Raw genomic sequence first — 23,423 nt, forward strand, 5'->3', positions numbered from 1 at the left:
AAAGCATCTGAACTACCACAAGTTTATTGAGGGCTTGGAACTAAGGAACAAAGTCATAGCAAAATGCAGTAGTTGTGAATAAATTGATAAACTGAATAGATATTTTAAATAATCAAAAAAAACCGATTTACAATGAAAATAACAACCAGGTCTAATAAAAAATTACTCATTTACTTTGATAACTTTGCATTCAGCTGGGGATTTGATTTTTTATCTACCAAGTCTTCTGGGACAGAATAATTTACTTGTTTTTAACCCAAAGAACATAAGCTCACAGGCAAACTGTAGCATTGCCACTTGCCTAAATTATAAAGAATTCGGTAGATCCTCACAAGTCCATCACTATTTCATCAACAGATGAAGTATCAGAAATCTTTGTGTGGGGAAGACAAACCAAACAAAATTATTAATTACCAACATATACTTCACATATATAACTTGGGTGAAATAGAATGTTGATAGCATAGAAATCAGTGAGTATTACATTTGTGCAATGATTGCTCCTCCTCCCATGGATCCTGGCACAGCCCATGGATTAGTGTCACATCTACTTTTTGCCTTTAGCTCAGCACTGTCCTATCCTGTGTAAATAATCTTAGGACTCTGACCTAATAATTCCTTTGCTTTCATATATATTTTTTTAACTTGCTCCAGCCCTTTTTATCTAAAAGGGTTAGGGAAAGAAGTTTTTTTCTGGAGAAGGACTGAAGAACTTTTCTAAAAGAGATTTTCTCCATTCCAAAATCCTAGTGGCATCCACTGAACCCGTGATGGTTCAAAGGTCTAATACTCCATTTGCTGAGTAGTCTCAAAGACTGAAAAAGTCTTCCAGAGTGCAAAATACAATGCAAGACTAAGCTGAAACAGAGACTGGTTTAAAGATGCCTGACACATTAAAAATTTCTTTACCAGCTTCCAGTGCATGAAGTTGAAGTTATTGTAAAAAGGCAGAAGAAGGGGACTGACAAAAAATAAAATGTCAAGAGTCACTCTGTGGAAAAATTTAGCTTTTTCACATAATTTGGTTCTCAAGAAAAAATCACGTTGCCCAGAATTACATCCATTAAAGGCTTCTCCCAGAACATAAAGACTTGACCTGGACAGTATTTAGGCCTCTTCCATCTCAGACTAACCAACCTCACTCATGTCTGATCATCATGTACAGACTGAAAAAGGGAAAAAGGATCCACCATCACAAAAGAGACATAGAATTTTGTGTTCCTGCAACGCTATTGAAAAGCTGCACATCAAGATTATTGAGTGTTTTAAGTATTGGGGTTTTTGGGTAGAATAAAGTTCTTATGGGTGATAAACACTATCCTAGTGTTAATGGGAAAAACATACAATGAAACTGCATCTCACGCCTAATCTGCCGCATATCAAAAAATGTCATTATAATAAGGAATATCCCAAATAGAATATGAATTTTTATTGAGGTAGGTATGTTAGATCCTCATGGCTCTGCCCTGTTTCAGAGGTTAGCTGAGATGGGAGTAACAGAGATGTAAATTCAGACTCAGAGGCTTGCAAATACACAGAGACACTGCCCTGACATTCACTCCTCCCAGTAGCTACAGAGAGCAAAATTGTGGAATAACACATGTTAAGCTTGTGACTCAAATAATTTATCTTTCTTCTGTACCCAGACATAACCTATGATCTGAATGGGTCAGGGGCAACAATTTTGTGAGGATTTCTGAACTTTGATTTCCAGTCATTTCTGCAGACTATGAAAGGTGACAGGAACAGAGGGTGTCTAATCTAATTTGTATATTTATGCAACACTTAAAAGAGATAGAAGCTGGGATAAAAATTTAGTATACAGTTCAGCAATTAATCATTGATATAAAGAATGACAAACATTGGCATAGTTTTGTAATGTGAGATAATTCTAGTTGTAATTCATAATATTGCATTCTAATAAATATATAAAAATAAATAAATAAAAATAAATATATAAATAATATTGGATTTTAATAAACTTTCATATATGTGAGCTCTAGGAAGATCACCATGTACTGTTACATACAAGCTAGACTGATATGTGAATATTACATCTAAAGCAAAACTCAAAGGATAAAATTAAGGACATCTTTAGAATTACAAAGTGTTTTGCTAGGAACAGGACTGCAAATGTTATGAGCCAAAGACTACAATAAGTTTGTTAAATCAGACTATTGGCACCAATTTAGATATAGGGATGTCAATACATATTTCCTCTCAATGTTGAGATCAAAAATTGAAGACATCAATAACTATGCAAGTATTTACTCTCCAACTCACTCAGGAGCCATTCTAAACCACATTTCTATCCTTTCTACTGTCATGTTATGAGCTTGGTGTAGTACCAATAGAATCAATAACACTGTTAAGACCATAACAACAATCTGTGCACCAATCTAACACAAAACTTCCTCCAATCCGAAAAAAACCTGTGGATTAATCTACAGTTACTATCTAAACAAATAAGCAGTATTCAATTAACATTTCAATGTTAACTGAAATGTAATGAACACAATGCAGCTCCAATGTAATGCATATGCAAACTTGCTTCTTTGTTGTTTTATTTACTAAAAAACTAGTAGCAAATATAATCTTTCACTCTTCATTACATGGGTACATTTAATGTGCACAAAAGAAAAAAATTAAAAATAAAAACTCCAGTCTTTTATTAATAATCTAGAAAAAAAATATATGAACAGTTCTCACTAATCATGACTGCTTTTAGAATTCTGAAATAGTGTGTTCTGGATTTTCCAAAGGAAGGGTTTTTTTTCTTGTTCTGTATGTGCATGATTAACTCAGCCTTGCACCTGGGTCTGTCTTGTTTAACTGTTATGAAAACAATAAAGAACTCTATAAAATTCACTAGCTTTTATAGTTAAAACTTCACTGATTGTGTTGTCCATGATGACAGGTGTCCCTGGGACACAGTGGCCAGAACTGATGGCAGATCTATATACCTGTACTAGATTTTGTCACCTTTAAACCTCTGTTGCTCATAACACAAGATTAATTAATTTGGAAAGCACCTTGCAGTCACATAAAGTCTCCATGGAAACTTATGTTCAATCCTTTGACTCATTTATGCAAGACAGTACAGGTTATCAACTGGCAGCAGTTTTAAAAAATACATCTAATTAAAAATGATCTTTGAATGTTTGATTGAGTGATCCAATTAGGAGTCAAACTTACTCTATTACTTCCACGGTGGCACACGGAATCCTCATTTCTGTTTTCTGCAGTAGCCCAAGGAGACTCGCTAGTGTCTTTCATATGTCTACTTTTATTCTTGGGCTTCTTAGAAAGTTGTATTTATTAACAGCAAATGAACTCAGTTGGAATTCAGAAGGCCACAGGTGGCCAAATGCAGGTCCTAAGCAGTTCTCTAGTATTTCAAGGATGGGCTCCCAGGTCATGCCCCAAGACTATACAGGAGCAACAGAAGAATCTGAAATCTCAGGAGCAAGTAAAATCACACCAACATGGCTCTGAAGGTTGGCATCACCAGAGAGTGCTAAGATCCAGTTATGTGCCTCATATTCACAGTGAGAGCTGTGGGAAGCTTTTAACAGCTGCCTGAGAACAGCTCCCAAACTTCCGATGTGTGAAGATGAAGATTCTGGCACATGGCTCGTGGGGTTGAGGAGGTCTGCCCATGTCTGCTACATACACAGCATAAATCTCAGCTACAGGGATTGTGATGGTTATTTAACATGTATTACAAAGCAATCTATTAGCATTACATTGGCTTTCTCCCCACAAAAGCAGACATCTATACATCAATTGCTGCATGTTATTTTGAGTTTGGTGGGGTGTGGGAACTCGGAAAACATTTTTAAGCTCTCATCAAGCAGAAGAAAACAAAATTATTACTAGACACCTTATAGTTCTGGCAATGAAATACAAAATAATTTATTGTAAAACATATGGGGACAGAAAGAATCGAAGGCAAAATAAAGAGTGTGCCTTCTGTGCAGGGTTCTCAGACAGAATTATAAATTGAGACCTCGGAGGGCTGTGCTAAACGGAACTAACACTATGCAGGTAGAAATGGATTTTCTTAAGTAGTTTCTACATAATGGGCTTGGCAGCTCTGAGAAATGCCTTTCCCTAATGGTCATCCTATCGATGTAGAGCCCAAAGACAATTTTTCTAATTAAGCAATAAATTACAGCTGTAGCAAGGCCTGCTAACTCACTATTAGATCTGTGCAGAACACTGAAACTTCAGATTGCTAAGGACTCAGCAAGCCTCTTAACTAACTTTAATCATGAATTCTTGTTTTTCCACCTAATTTTTCTTAGGGCTCTGAGATCAAAACACTTCCCTCAGACCTCACAATGTCACTCAAAATGTAGGTGGTTTTGGCTCACAGACAATAATTACCACAATAATTTTACCTTTCCTACTCTTCCTTTATTTTACCTCATGAGAGTGAAAGAGCGTTATTACTGGGTTTTTTTCCTCTGTGATGGCCTTTTTATATTTGTATTTTTTTTTTAATTATGTTTTTTTCCCTCCTGAGGGGCTGGAGGAAGGCACTGCTGATCTGCTTTCTTTGTGCTCAACAACTTGTAAGATATGACGGTGTTTGACTCCTCAGAGATCATTGGAAGACAGCCAAAGGGCATATTCCAGATAATCAGGCTGGCAGCACATGCTATGTAAAGGTAAAGCTGCTTCTTGAGAGCCACACATATACCTTCAAATTGCTTCAAGTGACAGAGGCAAGACCTGAAACTTTCCATTGAAACTTTCTAGACTTTCCATTGAAATGCCCCAGCAATCCTTCCTTCTGCAATAAACTGGCTAGCAGACAGTTTTAGAAAACTCCACGTTTTGCTTTGCATTGTAAGGGCTTCTGAGAAGTCTGTATTAAGGGAAGAAGATCTCGACACCTAATAATACAGTTACTACTGATATTGTTAATGCAGGCAGGTCGATTGACAGATGAAAGGAACATTTGTTAAAATGGAAAACTGTGGGGTACTCTCTCCTTGTGAAAATGTCTTGCTTAACTTCATGCAACTGGTTTCTAACTTGGGTAGAGGACAAATGCCCCCATGATGAAAACACACTACATAGTGACTAGAAGTTCTCAACATCTGTATAAAGTACTGCATTTGCATTTTTCATTAACATAAACAGGTTAGCCAAACATTTTTTAAATGTTCAAACAAATTCAGAGCTTAATAATGCAGGTAAATTATAAGAATGGTTCTTTTCAGTCTACAGAGTACTTTCTGAAAAATGGGACACTCCCCCATCTCACCTTCCCAAATGGTCCCTTAGCCATATATATTTGCTGATGTCATACCAACAAACAGTCAGAAAAACCTCTGAAAATCACATTTTAGATTTTACAGTCCTAAAGCATTTAAGAACTGAGATATTATCATGGAATCCTTTTGCATTTTCCCTACTTCTAATTCATAAGCATTTTGCATGAAATTCCATTAGTATTCAAGCTTCTATTAAAAACTGTAAAAGCTTTTACAAACAGTAAATTGCAAATAACTGACTTCCACTGCACCACTGCTACAGTTACAGAATATCAAAAGATGAGACAAAATACCAGACAATTCTTTGGAAACATATTCATTCATTCTAAATTACACACAAATCTAAATAGGCATCTTATACAAAAGGATTCAAAATCTGCATTCCACTTATCATTCTTTTTGCAAGAAGGTTGCACTCAATTGCATAGTTATTGACAGAAAATGCAATCACAGTTAAGGTGCAAGGTTTTAGCCTGAATAAAAGTCAATAGAATAAAAGTCAATACAGAAACTTACAAAAATGTGTAAGTAGTGTAGTGGCTGGTTTTGCAAAGTGAAAAATCTAGCCTTTCCTCCTTGAAGTCAAAATTTTCTGTGCTCAGTGTGTATCTTATCTCTTCACTAAAGCAGAAATTGCCTGACCTCAGAAGGCAGTATATGCTAGCAAGTTTTTATTACAGGGAGCACATCCCTCTGAGAGCACACAAAAAAAGAAAAGAGGGAAATCTTGTCATCTAGTAAAATAAATTCCCTAAACCAAATCTTAAACACAAAGCACCAAGACTTGATAACAGGAAGCCTCTTTTGAAGAATTTGATTTGTGAATATCCACTCACTCAAGCATATCAAAGAATACAGTTATCACTTACTCATTTCAGCTACGTAACTTCCAGTGTGCCAAAGAATGTGTGACATTTCTGAGCACTAACATATTGTGACAAGAATTAAATTCCAGCAGACTTCACCAAGGACTCACTGGTGGATTAGATGGAGTTTCAGAAACCAGACTAATCCTCTTCTCTGTCACAGTCTACCAGATATTTGAAAGCAATGAGCTATGGGCCAGTGCAATATTGCAATTTAAAGTGAATTAAAGAAATATTGACAGCAATCAGATTAATTTAAGATTCTTCATCTTTCTACATGTGATCCTTCCCCAGCAGAAAATTAATAGCTCAGGAAGATGTTGCAAGATGATATAAAAATCTATTTCTTGCTGAGGATCTCGGCCATATTACATAGCCTTTTGCAGAAACACAAAGCTAAAAATAAATGGAAGAATAATACTTCTGTGATCAGAAAGCACTGACACCTGATGAGCTTCTAGAACTTCCCATCAAATTATAAGAATCCTTGTTGAAGGGATTCCTGCAGTCTAAAGATTTTCTGTCATTTGGCAATAATAGCTACAAAGCCAAGTAAGATTCTGTTCACATAAAACAACTGAGACAAAGTAGCTTTAATTTCTACAATACCCTGCTTTTGTAGACTGTTTTCTATTTCATCAAGCTGAAGATAGTTCAAGAGATTCTGCATTCTGGTTCAACCACTCACTTCAAAGTAAGAGATGAAAGGGGAGAGGTGTACAATGATGAATTACTTCTCAACTACATTTCTGCCCATCCTTTAAGTTTGCTATAATTTATAAAAATACAGAGCTTGGCATTTCAGGAAGAAAAATTTCTTTCCTCCCTCCCTGCTACCTAAAACATGTATCTTCCATAAAAAGGCTCTGAGTGAAAATTATGACCAGCTGTAAGAGTGTGTTTCTCTCTGCTACTGAGGGAACTTCTAACAGCAGTGAACACAGAAACTGAGGGTCAAGACTCTGCAGGATGTACCTCAGAAGAGTTGGAATTGCTGTAACTGTCCCTTCTGGAAAGGAAACAAGCTTCTTCTGAAGAGCCATACAGGGCAATCTCAATCTATGCTGTTCTAAATGGATTTCCACCAATATGTACAGAACTAAATACCTATTATATTTTCAATAGCTGCCTAAGGGATGCCTCAAGCAGGCAGACAGGAAATTAAGTTAAACAACAAATCCAGACAGAATTTTGCTAGTGCAGATGAAGAAAATTCTTCTATCAGTCTCCTGTTCTGCATTGTTACAGACCTGGTGACAGGGCAGGTTAAAAAAAGTTCAATTAACCTGCCTTTTCTGCCTTAGACTTCTGGTAACCCATTCTGAAATGTCAGAGGGTATTTTAAAAATAAAAATTAATTTGTGCTGTCTCAAATGTGTGGTGACAACATGGAATGAGGTTTCAATTATTGTATTTAAATAATGCCACCCCTAGGAACCTGCTTTAAAAGCTGAAGCCAGCAATCAGTAAGTATTTGCATTAACCAACCAATAAAACACTTTCTGAATTGTGTTTTTTTTTTAGAACCTGTGATATATACTACAGTGGTACACAGTAATCTTCCTGGCTATGACACATTCAGCTACACGGCTCTTATTAAAAGAAAGGAGAAATTAGAAACCCAAAGTTCTGGAACAAAGAATTACGCCCATGCCAAAGCACAAATGCCTAAACTGGCTACCAGTGTCACCTCCAATTTTAAATGGTCAGGTCACAAATTGAACACACTCCCTGCCTTACTCACCTACATGAGAAATGATTTCTAAACATTATTTTAAAGTCTTCCTTTATGTGCTGGATAAGAACATAATTTCAGCGATTTCTTTATAATCTGGAGGCAGAATTTTTACATAGACCTAAAAAGCCACAGCTGGTGGCAAGAAGAACAAGCTCCTGTCAAGCAGCTTCCAGAGACAGAGCATAAGCAGAAGGAAAACATCTGAAATAGAGCCCTGATATCCCAGAACACTACTGTCACTTAGCAAAGTGCTTCCTGTCACAGGTACTGGAGCAGCTGACTGCAGATATGTTTTGACCTGTGGCTAATGCAAAGCATTTCCTACTGGCATTTGAGCCATCAGCTGGATTTGAGCCTCAAAGGCTCAAATACAGGGACCCCTGCCAGTATTCCTACTGAATGTCTCTGACTAGTTTTGAATTGACACACTTGATTCAAGCAATTCAGCCTATAAGCAATTGTGGAAAACATTCAAATATTCAAAGGTACAGAGGAACAAAAATAAAAAAACTAACAATTCAGGATGCTATTGCAGAATGTTAAATGATGTCCTTTTTTATGCTGCAGAAGAGGGAATTACTTTATCTGAACAATAATGAAACATGCAGAAATTAGAAATAAATGTCCATTGAGGTGGTTTTGTGCTAAAATGTAAAAAATTACAATTTGCTTAATAAACTGATGGCACATTTGAAACTGAGTTTCCTTATAACCCACACTGAAGACTCTTTCAGGCACAGTTTCACCAATTTAGTACCATTAATACAAGTCATTTAGTTATTGTAGTGCTCCCTCACCAGAGCAGACATTTTCAAGGAGTGTCTGAAATGTAGGAATTCTGACAGAGAAGGCAGACACTACCATGGTGGAAGCACAGATATATACAGGATATCTATAATTGGTGTGAGGTTTTAGCATTTAATGACTCTGCACTTAACACTGGTACTAAAAAAAAAAACAACTCCCATCTGCATCCATACAGCTGAGGAGCACACAGCAGCTGCCTCGTGATGAGGGATCCTTCTCTTGTGCTTTGCTGGGACACATCAGGAGATCAGCTCCCAGCACAGCCCCCAGGCACTCCAGATCTGCCTCCCCACACTGACACTGTCAGTGTCCAGCTGCAGAAAGAGGTTTTCCCTTTAAACAAGGACAGGGCACTGTGCCATCCAGATGACCCCATGTGAAACCAGCCAGCTCCCATGGCTCACCCTTTGCCAACAGAGCCCTTAGCACATTTCCATTAAGCCTGCTGGGCAGGGAAACTGGATGGCCTTAGCAGCAAAGCTGCAGCAGCTAAAAGCCCTGAGCACTGATCTGCTCAGCAGACACCAAAAAGGGCTGTACAGCCCTGCACAGCCCACTGGGCTTGAAGGTGGAAATAACAGCTGAGTTGTTGCCACTTCGTCTTCTGATGCTCTCTCTCTAATCATCTCAGAGAATTCTTACTCCCCTAAGAATTCTCCAACTCAAAATGACACTTTTGGGTTTTTTTTTTTTTGTTTTTCTCCAGCAAATAAAGACACTTTGCAGGATTTTGGAAAAATCAAATGTATGTTTTAATGCATTCATTTTTCTGGAACCCTACTGCTCTTCAAGATAGAAGCAATTATTTACTATGTGCATTTTGGGTCTATTCCTTAAAGGAACAACCAAACATAAGAAACACTTAAAACAGTGAGAGGTATGCCAAATGCAAAAATACTTCTATTGCAATAATAAGTAATGTCAACACTACAGCTGTAATGGGAAGTTCCAGGAACACAGTTAAACTAAATTCTTCTTGGCTCAGAGCCATGCAAATATTTCTTTTCCACATTCCCATCAATTACAGAGGTACAGTAAGTGTTTGTGTGCTTAAGTGCACTATTACAGGCGACACAAATAAGCCATTTTTCTTCCAGTGGTTGGAGCTAACATTTCTATAGTATCATATTACACATTTGGCAGACTTGAAGCATGCTCAGATTTTTACTTGTGTTGCATTAGCATAAGCCACACTATTTGAATCAACTGAAAACAGATAGTACATGCATGTCCTATCCAGACCACACACACATTAAGTGTCCATAGCATAGTTTTTACTTCAATACTGGTATAAATATTCACACTTGGGAAAGCAGAGAACTATTACTGCTAATTGTTCACATACAAACAATAGCAGGTATGTACCATGGGAGAAGTGCTTTAATGAAAAATTACATTGTAGAGCCCAGTAGTCATTTTAAATACATGTTTTAGACTGACAAATATTTAGACTTTATTAGGAAAATTAATAATCTTATTAATAAAAAAAAGCTAACCAGAGGTATGTACACACACTTCACACTTTTTAGAGTGAAATAAATCACCCTGAGAAGCACTGCTCTCCTTCACTGACAAAGTCTATTAAAATGTGAAGACTGTAGAATTGCAATGTGTATCTCTGTTAGCTTAATGTGCCCGTACCATGCATGCTTCCCTCAAAACAGGCCAAAACCAGAGCATGAGTGCACTAGGATAAAAACAAAATTACCCACTTTCTGAAGCTTCCAGTTCCATGTGGAGTGCATGGAACACATCAGAAACTGAGTTTCTACAACACTAGTATAAAAAATAAACGTCCTATGGAATTTATCATTTTCATTAAACATGAAAAATTATCAATGGAAACCATGTTTCCAAAATGGTTTTTCATTCATATTTCAACCTTTCAGCTCATATGACCATCTTAGAAAAGAAATAAAGATATTTCACCAAGATTTAATATCACCTTATTCCTTATTCATATTTTGCCTGTTCTTACCAATTCTTTACACACAACTTGACTGGGAGTATCTGACCATAAAAAGGCAGCACCTAGCCAGACACACGGCTAGGGAGGTTAGGGAATACAGTTCCATTCTCTTCAAGCCAACTGGTAAACTCCAAGAACTGAAAAGCCTGACTTTACACATCAGACTGCTACTGGCAGAAAGTTTCTGACCAGTGCAAGGATGACTGAGAGAAAACTACAGAAGTAAGAAATTGTTAAATATTAAATAATTAACACGGTGATCCAGGAATACAGCATGGTTTTATGGACAGCTTTATGCTGGAGGATAAAGAGCATATTTTCGTGAGTTAAATTTGATCTCAACTGCAGTATCAAAAAACTGTAGAATTATCATATCTGTATGTATTACAGTAAGCACCAAAAGAGTTGGTATAGGTTAAAGCTCTCAAATGTCACTATATTACACTGCTTTTTTACTGCAATTCTGTTAGGTTTTGCAATATTTTGCATGGTAGAACTATGCAGAGACCCTTATTTAACTATTACCTTTCATGTGGAAAGGCAACCATTGCCCCAAACCCCTCCTGCACACCCAGCTGAAGAAAGCTACTCCATCTAAAGGTGAAAGAATTTTCCCTTCCTTCACAGTAGCATGAGCATCCAAGGCAGGGAAACAACTCTTTTTCGAATGGTGAAGAATGGCAGTGCTAAGAGAGTTCATAGTCCCTTTCAAAGTGACCTCTAAAGAAGTCATTATCTCCTTCTGTAGACAGCTGGATTAGACTATTTACAATATAACCATTGTTTGGGTCCTGAAAACACCAATCTAACTAGGTCACATAAGGTGCTTCTGGCTCATTGTTCTCCTTTCCATTACATGCCTAAAATTTGAGCAGTGCAGAAGCTCTGATCTTCACCATCAGTGCACAAAGAAAGTGGCTGTACCCCATTTTGACCCCTCTTTTTGAAACAGGGCTACAACAGTATTTGCAGAAGGACTACAACATATTAGTCTTTACAGGAAGTGATACTGTGGGATCTCAGTAGCACAACATGTTAGCCCCTAGTTGTAGATGACATATGGAAAGCACATGGACTTACTGACAATTCTTTGATTAATTTTCTTAATTCCTTGTGCCCGTGCTTCTTCGCAATACTTTCTGGATCATCTCCATATTTATTGGCTATTTTGCAAGCCCGTGTGGCCTCAGGACAACTGAGTAGAAATGTTGCAAGGTTCTTCAAGCCAAATCTGGCTGCACAGTGAAGTAGGGTAGGAAATTCTTCCATATGGTTATCTGTATAATGGAAACAAAGTCTTAAGAAACAGAAGTTCTAACACCTTCTTCTATAAACGTGTTCTGAATATTAGTGCTGTGGAATCACAGTTATTAAGCTCCCAATATTGAACACTGAAAGAATTATATTTTCAATTAACAGTTTTACTGTGTCTATACATATATCAATAAAGAGCGTTTGTGTAACTGAGAAATCTCATTTTTATCCTGACAGAGGGATTTTAAAGCACTTCAGTTCTATTGAGAAATAAGCTTTCTTGCAAAGAGTAGAAAATTCTACAGCCAAGCTTTTGCTTAGGTAGAATATTTTTGAGTGGGGCATTTGACATTTTTACAGGTTTACGATGCTATATTTTGATATCAAAAATCATTTTTAAAAATTCACAGGACTACCAGACACTTGGGAAAATTTGCTTATTCCTGTAATGAAAAATCAGAGAATTTAAAGATGAATGTATTAAATAAAAGTTTTTAGGATTCATCTGAAATAATATTATATTAATTTCTATCAAATACCATTTTACATTGGAGAACAGTTTATCATTTCAGCATCTTCCTGCATTTTAACTATATGAGTGTTACATATAACAACCAAACAAGTGACAACAAAGAAAAAGAGTTCAAGCTTAAAAAATACTTCTCTCTGCATTCATACTCTACTTTGTGACTACTTGTGGTTTGCTGTGTACCAACTGGTCTATAAATCAGCATGCAGTGTAGCTCTGCTCCAAGCATGCATCCAGCCTGCCCCAGGCACTGTCCACTTTTTGCACCCTGAGGGTCTTTCCTACCCAGTATATGAAGTAATGCTCCCCCTAGTTTATTTTGAGCCTGGCTCCTGCTGGGGTTCAACTGACAGTCCTTAATTCATCTTATTCTCCATCACTGTCTGTCCTCTATGCAATTCCAGTTATTTACTCATTTCTGTAATTTCTTTCTTGAAGAGCTAGTTAATTAGGCCCAATAGAGAATCAGCTTCATCACACACACTGCTTTCCCCTCAACCTTTTCCAGCTTTACTGTAACTATTTTGAGATGACAGGAGAGCTGCACATGATGCACAACTTTGGGGTGAGCCATTGCAATTCATGCATTGCCATAATTGTGTCCTGTTTTGTTCTCTATTCATTTTCTAATAATTCCTAGTATTTCATTAGTTTTTTTGATCTGCTGCCTAGCAACAAGCTGATGTTATCATGGAACTATGTGGTCCTTATTCTTCAGCACTAATAGCCTGCTCAAATCCTCTCATTTTCAATGATACCATAGGACTGCTTTTTTTCACTTGCACCACTTTGGTTTTGCCTGTAATGAACACCATCTGACATTTTACTGCATAATTAGTAAATCTCTAATTCCCTGCCCCCCATTAGCCTTTTTCTCTACTACTCCAAACACTTCGTATCACTAGGAAAAAAACCTTTCCCTATTGCCTGCCTCCTGGTTTTGGTCAGTTATTCATCCATACCCAGTCAATTACTGACTTAACCAGGTTTACTGACTCTTAAAAAAAACCCTACAAGAAATTCATAAAGCCAGACTTCACAGAAGACTTATGTTATTAACACTTCTATTAGTTTGTCTCATACAGATAACATATTAACCTGCTTCAAGGTCACAAGGCTGACTGAGAAACTGGGTTTTGGCATCAGCTCCTGGTTTCGTCACACCTCCTAGTACTAAAAAAATGAAATACTGCATTGTTAGAAACACAAATATTCTACTTTAAAATTTTCTCAGACTTCTTAAAGAATGCCAGTTAGTCCTGGTAATTTCTTTGTGTTCAACCTGCCTGTTTTTGCAATAACTTCATGGTCCCTTCAACTCCAGACAGTATTTTCACATTCTCCTATCCAGGACTACAGCTTATGAATTTACAGTTACTTCTGTCTTTCTTGAGTTTTATTTTATATCCCTGTCATCACCTGTCCTACAGGTTAGCTAGCACATTTTCACCCCATAGTGTGCTGGCAGAAGTTATGACTCCTTTCAGAAATCTCTTAGCTGCCAGTCTTTAACAAACTTTCTAATTTTTACATTCTTCTGCATAGTGAAATTGGCTCAGAAGGGTTGAATTTGTAGCCCCCCCGCCCACCCTTCTTGCTTCTGCAGAATCATAATGTGGCAGAGAGTAAAATCTCACCCCATCATTAAATACAAGGAACAAGAGCAGTTCTTGGAATAGGCATAGTACTACCTGAGAAAAAAAGGTTAGGACAATTTTGACTGCATTTTGGAGAAAGAATATTCCAGCACTATCCCATTCCAATATTATTCTGACAGAAGGCATTTGAGTGGGCTAAAAATCTAATCAAAAGTCCCATTAACAATCCTAAACTGATTTTCAAACAAATTTAGTGTTGCCTGACTTTTATTTCTACCAGGCAAAGAAAAATCTAATCAAGAAACTGTAAATACACAGCACCTGTGTAAATCAAGCCACTTGTTTTAGAAGCCTTGGCAGGTTGAACTTCCATCAACAAGAGTATGTGTTGCAGTTTATATTCCCTTGTATTTGCAGGGTGCTTGAAAATCCTTTGGACTACAATAGGCAATCTTAGAACTGCATAGCAGCTGAGGTTTTCGAGACAAGTAGATGCTACACAACTTCTTTACTCAATATTGCTCCACATTTGAATTAAAATTCCACAAAATGGGTTTGAGTCTGTCATTTGAAGAACTACGATCTTTAGCCCAGAGTATATGAAATTGACTTATTTTTGTCTAGACTTTTCTAAATGTAGGAAAAAATGGGATTCTTTTTAGAAAGAAGTGTTCAAACCTGAGCTAATATTGTTAAAAACTTCCACAAATCCTCAAACTGCTTTTCTTGAGTTTTGTACTTTGTTAGAGTACTTGTGGGTTTTGCAATTTTTTCAGATTTCCAGCAATGCAATAGGTGTTGAGCAGTAATTTTGAAGAAGAGTAAATTTTATGAACTTTATTAACTCAATAGTTTGTACTCTATTAGGAGATACCAGAAGGTCAAATACAATCAGTAAAAAGAGCCTTAACACAGTATTAATAACATGCTCCAAACAAATTTCCACTCATACTAATGAAAACTGCCAAAAATGGTTGCAAATCTGAAAAGCAATCAAGTCTGTATTACCAATGGACTGGATGCTATGATTTCTTGACCAAGAGGAGTAGTTGGCATTCATAAGCCTGCTCTAGGTAGGTATATACCTGCCTAAAATGCATTTCTGCACTCTTAAAATAACACAAAACAGAGGTATTCCAAAATCCCTTCAGCTCCTTGCACTTGAGGTGTTTTTTCAGATCACCACTCAACTCCTCCCTAGCTGAGTCTGATATTCAGGCAGGAGTCCTACACTTATACACTTTGAACATTACAGGAAACTACATCACTAACAGTTGAAATACCTCAGCCAGACATGGAGGATGGTAAAAAAGATAAATTTATAAATCAATTTCATAAAACAATTTTTTAAAAAATATTGCTCCTTGTAGTAAGCAGGAAAAAAAAAGGTTGTTGTCAGGCAGGAAAACTTTAAAAGCAACATTGGTGATATAGTGAGATATTCTACATAAAACTCAAAAAGGAAATGAATTGTTCAAATGGACAATTTTAGTCTCTTCTGCTCATGAACCTGAAGCTTGTTGGCATCAAGTAGAGACACAAGGCAAGAAGTCATTATGAGAACTCACAGATTACTGAGTTTCACTAACTTAAGACAATTTTCCATACTTTGAGATTCAAGCACTCAGCTGGAAGCATCCTGCACTCACACAAACTTTCCCAGACCTGCTGATAAACCTCACCAAAGCACTGAACTACCTGAGCCCCTCAGTACAATTGTTGTCTTGGTAACTGCTATACTGACAGCAGAGATGGCTGCTGTTGTTTCAGCAACCTCAGCAACATTTCAATGACCACTTCTGTATGCAGTTCTGGTACCAATACTCATTCTCTGCTAATAATAGCTAATAATAATTAGCTAGTAACATAAGCTAATAGCTTTGCCTCCCATGCAATGAAGGAGAAAAGAGGTCCTTGGACTTGGCCTCTTAGAAATTTCTCTCCAAAATCCATACATAATTATGAAATATAGTAAGGTTAACAACCTCAAAAGGGATGATCGGAGCCTCCTGATCTTTGTTTTTTTGCCCTCATTCTGAAAAGACACACACTAACTGTTTGAATCCCTCCCAAGTCACCAGGTAAAGGTGAAGTACTTCTCTCTTTCCCCCAAGTTCTACAGCAGAAATCAATGATCACTATGCGTACCACTGTCAACATTACAGGCAACAAAAGTCCACTGCAAGATCCATTTGTATTTTTTTTTTAATGATAACTGTTCTTTAATTGCCACTTCTCAAAACTGAGCTGAGCTCTTAAGACAAACTAGATGTTCTGCTGTAAAGAAAATTCCATCATATAATGTTTAACTGCTTTAAATAAAGTTCTGTATTCTACACAGTAGGAAGAGGCTGTAATTATTTGAAAGCCCACGTGCTTCAGGCAGAAAATACCATTCTTGAACTTGCAAGTTTGTCACACTTAATTGGTGAAAATGGGAGGAAATTTTGTCTGCTTTGAAACTGGAACAACTAGTACATTTCAGCTAACTATACAGAAGTGAGCAGTAGTAGTTATAAGGGTAAAGCAGAGAACAGCTTTTACTCATCATCAGTTCTTTAATGGAGAATGTTAACAGGAACAAGCTGTGGCTGTTTGGCATCTACACTAAGAACTAGTGAGCTGATGATGACAAGCTGGAAGGAAAGGTTAAAGGGAAAATCCTCAAGTGACACATTTTAAAGTGCTTTAAGGCAGCTTCTTCAACTTTCAACTTACATTGAGGCCAGTGCTTGCTTTTAATTAAAGTTCTATTTGCCATACACAAGGTTAAGAGGGAATTGCTGGGGTTTTTTTGTATGTTTTGTCCTGTCATAATCCTTTCTCTTCTCTGCAGAGAATTCTGGAAAACCTCTGCTATAAAACAGAGCATAAAATCTAATATTACTGTATTGTATCATTGTCTTAGCCTGCGGGAATTTTCATAAAATTGCAGTAAGGAAACAGAGCAGCCTACAGTGATATTTCTGCACATCTTGTAAGACATCCTTCTTTTATTTCTGAAATTATTGAAACAGGACATGGTTGTTCTTCTTAGCAATTTAAATAGCACCTAAGATGACTTCTACAGTGCCAATACCAGTACCTGCTCTGTCCCCTCATTATTCTGCTAGAAGCTAAAATCCCAGACTCCATTTATTTTTTTGGGATAGATGTTTCAACTTGGAAAAAAGAATTACAGAAATCAGGATAGGATTTGCTATGTTGCTAGCAGTTTTAGGTGATGAAAAGTACTGTTTTCTACAAAGCAAATTCAGGACTTTCCATAAGCATCAGTAGTTGAATTCAATAGAGAAATAGATCTCTCATAAAAAATGAAAATTAATTAATAGTGGAAAATGAAACAGGTTAACAAGTAAATTGTTATTCTTGGACAAGAAACATTGCAACAAAAATTCCCAAATCTGAGGATTCTGAGAATGAGGGCTTTCAAAGAAGAAACATATTCCTCAAAAAATATTTTAAAATATAAGTTTAGTTTTGTTAGTATGCTTTGACTGGATTCTATTACCAGAATATAAAAGAATAATTTATATACAATATACCCTGAAATAAATTCTGTATGGAATGCACAATATTTCAGGCAATATTTCCACCTTTAGTTACATTCTTTTGCAAGGGATGACACCAGCACTAAAAATCCCAGCTAAGTCTTGGCTTTGTCTTCATTTAAGGCTGTTGTTAAACACAGTATTTTCCAGTGGTTTCTAGTCAGTCTCCATTTAGCTTCCTCATTTGTATCAGAGTTAATCTTTTGCACTTTTGCCACCTATCTTGACTTTACCAGCCTAGACACTGGCTGCTCACAAGTATACTGAATTATCATACTAAAAAAATGTTGAACACCCATTTTGGGGATGGGAGTTAAAAATTACATAAGCAAACATGCAAGTCATGATGTTTGATTTAAACCACTATATAGGAAAATAAACCACTGTATATGTCTGTATAGGAAAGCATCATACTGCATTTGAATTTCATTATATCACATGCCTTTTGTATTCACTTTCAGACTCAAGATTTTAATCACAGAGCTGCATACTTTTTGAGAAGTCAAACCATGCAAATCATTAGTTATCCAATAAATTAATCATAAGTCCTTCATTCTTGGTTCATTTTGAGGTCATACCGAGATCTTTCAAGTGAAGCAATTTATCAGCTGTACCCTGATATGCAAGAACATTCAAATGAAGCACCCCTGCAGAACAATCCAGAGAAATATTTCTCTTCCCTGTGCCTCATGCTGGAAGCTTGTGCTCCTCTCATTCACTATGGACATGTCTAGTGGCTGTTTGGGGTGCTTTTATGGCAGTCAAAGATACAGGTTTATTTACTTTTCAGGCAGAAGAGGGATGAGAGTCTAAGCCTCCCACATTCTGAGTGCTTCCAATGCTTGAAATATATCTTTCTCTCATGAAGGATCTCAGCATCTAACTTTGCACCTTCTTTTTGGGCTATCCATCAAACCAGCTCATTTTAAAGTTATTATTGGCTCAAGCAGTCAACTTGCTCTTAAAACACACAGACTTTTTTTTCAGGTTGGTTAGCATTACTCTTAACATTCAAAAACATCACCTGATCTTATTAGTTATTAGAGAAGTGAAAAACCTTTTGCTCATCAACTAACATTTCACACTGGGAAAGACTCTTGAATCTGTGTTATCCACCCCAACCCTGCAGTCTTGCACAGGAAAATGTCAAGGACAGGCACCTCATTTATTTGCTTTCACTAACTTTGACATTTAAGTTCATTTTTACATTACAAGGTGAATCATGTTTATCTAATACAGAGGAGTGAATTGCATCAACAAATAAAAGGAAAGGAAACATGATGGCAATCCCAGTAGTGCTACTTTCAAAACTTGTCTGTATTTGGTTATGATAAACTGTAGGTTAACTGACTGTAGAGAGCTTACTTCTTTGCCAAAACCATAGTCCAGCTACACAACACAGAATTCAAGCAGCATCCTGGACACATCTTTTTCAAGTATTTTAGAAAGAAAATATATTTTCTTGAGTATTGTTTTTTCCCAAAAAGTTTCTCAAAACAGCTGAAGTTTAATGCACATTTGAAATAACATCATAATGATGCTTTCAAAATGCAAGCTAAATAACCACCATCTTGGTTTACTGCAAACCAGTTTGAATCCCTAGTAAGTGATTAATTAAACTACGGCCCAACAGCAGCTTCTGTTGATGCATTATTGAATTGGGCATATAATATATCTACTTTATAGAGAAATCCTGTTTTAACTCACTGGGATACCTTCTTTTAAAAATTAAAAGTAACAAAATTATCTTTTTGCCAGAAGTAATGAAAATCATTAAGTCCATAGGCACTAAAAGTGACTGGAGAAGTTTAGTGCTGTTGAAAAGCCATCCATTCTCTTCAGACAGAGAGAACTTTCAGATTTTCTCCATATTTGGAAAAAATTAAGTTTAAACTGCATTGCAGAAGAGCAATTAGTAAAAAATATATCATGTACAGGCATCTCCACATGAGTCTTATAGCCTGTTTTCTCTAAGTATAAATTTGCTCAGCTGTAAAGCTGTCACTTTGCAGTAATCCAAAGCTGATCAAAAATCCAGAGAAGTATAAATACAAAATACTGAGTCACAAAGTAATGATTTACAGAATTTTTTCTCCCATTTTTTCTGCTTATGCTGTCTTGTTGTGGATTCTTCCATTTTACTAGAGGCTTTCAATACTTAAAGATTGTCTTATTAAGATTTATAAGTAATAACCATAGCATCAGTAATAAAAATCAATACACAGAACAAGTGACTCACTAGCATGGTGATGATGCTCTTCTTCACTTTGGAATGGGCTGAATTCATAAGCAGATATTTTGCTTTTCAATAATGAAGTCAGAACATTGTCTACCTTCTCTACAGAAGAAAATTTTAATGCCTGCTTAAAAGAAAGAAAAAACAAGAAAAAATATTAGTTTGTTTCATATGTATTTTTAACTTTATCCTCAGAGTGTTGGTGAATCAAATTACTCAAAACATTATTATGGCAAACTCTCAATAAGAGCAGCACTGTTTTTGAAAACTATAGAAGAGACATTTTAATATAAAAGAATCATGACAACATGATCCAACTGTACCTAAACATGCATTATAGCACATAAAGTTCAGCCATGACTTAAAAACTTTTGGATGAAGTGCAAGGACAGGAAGATCTATGTTTTACTACAGCAATAATTCAGGATGAGTTTAAAGATTATAGGAGCTCTCTGTTACCCAAAACTTTCACACTGAGATTCTGGACTTTTAAAGATAGGAAACAGCTTCAGTTTCATCAGCCCAGATGTAGCACTATTGACAGCACAAGAAACTGCTATCAACCAGACAGATCAGCTTCCACTAAGCACAGTCTCCAGACAAGAGAAATCCACACTAACTGCCAGGGGATTTTTGAGTGCCTCTTTCTGGACAGAAACAACTTTCAAGGTAGCCATAAGTAAATATCTCTCTGCCTGGCCAGGCAAGAGCAGCCTGATTACAGAGATTTGAAGAGTAAGGATATTTAACAGCAAGTACTACAGCTCTAGTCCAGTCTGTGCTGCACTGGGCACCAAAAGAAGCTCAGCCACAGCAGAGAAGAGCTCAGGGAGAGTTGCTTTACTCTGCTCAGGGTCAGCAGCCCTGTGTTAAAATTTGCCTTCCCACAGCTGGGGGCCAAGACGATTCTGGGATGACTAAAATGGAACATCTTGAGACATGCATAGCACATGAAATTGAAAAGAAAGTCTGTGACTAACATGCTGAGGACAAAATTACAGTGGGATGTACTGAAAAACATGAAGTTTAATTCCCAAGACTGCTAAAAGGGAATAAGAAAAGTAAGTATGAGATGATCAGAAAATATTGAATGCAGAGGCTGGATATAATTTTCATCCAGCTCCTACCAAGAATTACAAGAGACACTTATGCAGATAGGAAGCTAACAATATGATTGTTTATTTTCCCCATAATTAATCCTGGGCTTTCCAATATTAAGACACATAAAAGCTATTGCATTTATTTTCATAGTTCACTCCCTTTCTGTGCTGTCACACTACATTCCCGGTATTTTTTATTCAAAAATGATGAATACATATAATGATCTTCAATAAACAAAGCCATAAGCATTAAGAAAAGACTTCACTTAGGAAAAAAGAGGCTTGTTCTAAAATAAAAATCTAACCTGAATACAAGGCTTACTGTGTGAATTGAGAAACTAAATACAAAAATCTCCCAAAATATCTATAAAATCCCCAAGCTATTAACATGAATAACATCACTGTTTACAAGTTATTAAGAGGAATAATACCAAAATTAAGTTAGGAAATCAGTCTATTCTTTCTCATTAAAGATAGGTCTTCTTAGATGCGTTATCATTACACTACCTTGACAGAGTTCAATCTAGAGCAGGACTAAACCAAGTAACTACACAGGAATTAGCTAAGATGAGTGTATATGGCAGATCCTGTGCCACAAAGAAAGAGGCTCAAAACCATTGGTACTCACTTAACCAACTGTGTAGTAGATATTCCACTATGCAGAGAATAAAAATTTAGGTGGGCTTCTAGATAAACTAAGCTTGAAGTTATATTTTTGATCTTCATTTAAAACGGCAGGGATACCCCCAAAAATACCTGCCTCTTCTCCTCTGTCCTGAAATTCCAGAGGAGCAATTTCAGACAGAATCCATTCCAGACTGTGCTGTATATCCAAGAAAAATAAGCACTACGTAGTCTCTTTTCAGCAAGCATTCTGGGACATCTTGCCTACAAATCTCCTCTAGTTTTTAATATGAGCTGAGACCAAAACCCTTCCTCATCCCTTCAGTCAGAAACCTGTGGAAGAAGAGCCTTAAGAATGCATCGCTCTTACTCCATGCTCAGACAAACAAATTTACATAGAATAAAACAGTGTTTCACAAACTAAGATGGAACAAATTCTTGAACAGAGAAGAGCTTCAGAAACTTGTAGCAAAATTTCCCATCCTACTGCAGGCCTCCCCTCCAATTACCAGTCTATCAATTTCTATGAATTACAAGCAAAGAACCATGTGCTTCTCATGCAAAGCTATCAGTGCAATTTGCTTCAAGCTTTCCATTCCAACTTTTTATTTTTTCTCTTACTCTTGGGATGTAAAATCTGAAGGTTTAAGCAATGATCTAACAAACTATGCTGTTAACTAAACTGTAATGGGGAGCTTTGTTGTGCTACTCTACAGCAAAGATACAAAAGGAAAAAAAGAGATTGGTTAATTAAAAAAAAAAAAAAAAAAAAGGGGCAGCTATGTCTTTTTATCTCACATGCAGGAGGGTGTGTTCCAGCACTTACGTGACAATAACCAAAACAACAGCAGAACAGAACTAGGAATAGGGACACTCTGCACACAGCTCCATATCACAAAGGGCACCTCCAGGAGGGACAATTCAGTTTAGAGATTTTTACTTTACTGCCCATTCCTGCCCCATAGCACTCATAGACTCAAAGTCTGCTGTGTTTATATATTTTAACATACCCTACACAGATCTCTGTAGGCCCAAGAAAACTTCCCAAGAAATCTCACTAACATTACAAACCTGAAATTCCTAGGGAAGCTTCACCAAAGCCAACAGGAGCAGAACTGTATTTAAAGTTGAACCTAAAGTTAAGCACCTTGCAAGAGAACTCTGAGCCACTCGAGAGTCTGAGAAAGCCCACCTTTTATCCAAATAAAGATTTACAACACTAGAGAAAACAGGCAATAGTACTGATTTCCCCCTATATCCTTGCAGCCCCTCAGAACTAAGCTACTGAATTTGTAGACAATTCTTCCCATACTCTCTGAAGCACAGCCAGCTACTCTCTGCTCCAGTACTTGAAATCCTTCCACAAGCCTTACTGCTTATCCAGTACCACCTCCCCAGCTGCAGCACTATCTCCATTCCCTTGCCCCTTTCCAGAGCAACAGGATACAGTCGTGAGCAGAAAATCCCCAAGTGCTGACCATCACACCTGGGCTTCCAAAATCATCCTTGAAAAAGGAGACAATGAAGCACATATTTTGCTACTTTTGTGAAAGAGATTACCTACATTCTTTAATAACTGCTAATCAAGCCCTGAAAACGTGTGCCACTGAAACACAGCATCCACAGTCAGTAAATTAATATATTCCACACTGGCTGTGGCAGTACTAACAAGCTTACATTTACATAAAGATGAACTTCTTCATTAGTTTTTACATATCAGACACTACTTTATATGCACTTCCATATCAGGATTCTGCCAAAGAGAATGGGCTAGGCTTAAAATCAGTCAGGCATATCTGACAATTTTAGCCAGTGATAGATTATGGACAGCTTTCATACCTAGTAGAAGAGAAAGAAGCATTTTAA

The 23,423-nt window shown here is 36.8% G+C and overlaps 1 protein-coding gene across 1 annotated transcript in view; it reads right to left on the reverse strand.

Annotated features, from left to right (window-relative positions):
* The window catches only part of BANK1 (B cell scaffold protein with ankyrin repeats 1), a 129,664-nt gene that overhangs the window by 61,138 nt on the left and 45,103 nt on the right, over positions 1-23,423 (reverse strand). The window contains exons 7-8 of the mRNA XM_079307266.1: positions 19,837-19,957; positions 11,746-11,942 (exon numbers count right to left, since the gene is read on the reverse strand). Of these exons, the coding sequence (XP_079163392.1) occupies positions 11,746-11,942; positions 19,837-19,957 (318 nt within the window). The remainder of the gene's footprint in view (positions 1-11,745; positions 11,943-19,836; positions 19,958-23,423) is intronic.

Source organism: Erithacus rubecula (genome assembly GCF_903797595.1).
Source record: "Erithacus rubecula genome assembly, chromosome: 5".
NCBI lineage: Eukaryota > Metazoa > Chordata > Aves > Passeriformes > Muscicapidae > Erithacus > Erithacus rubecula.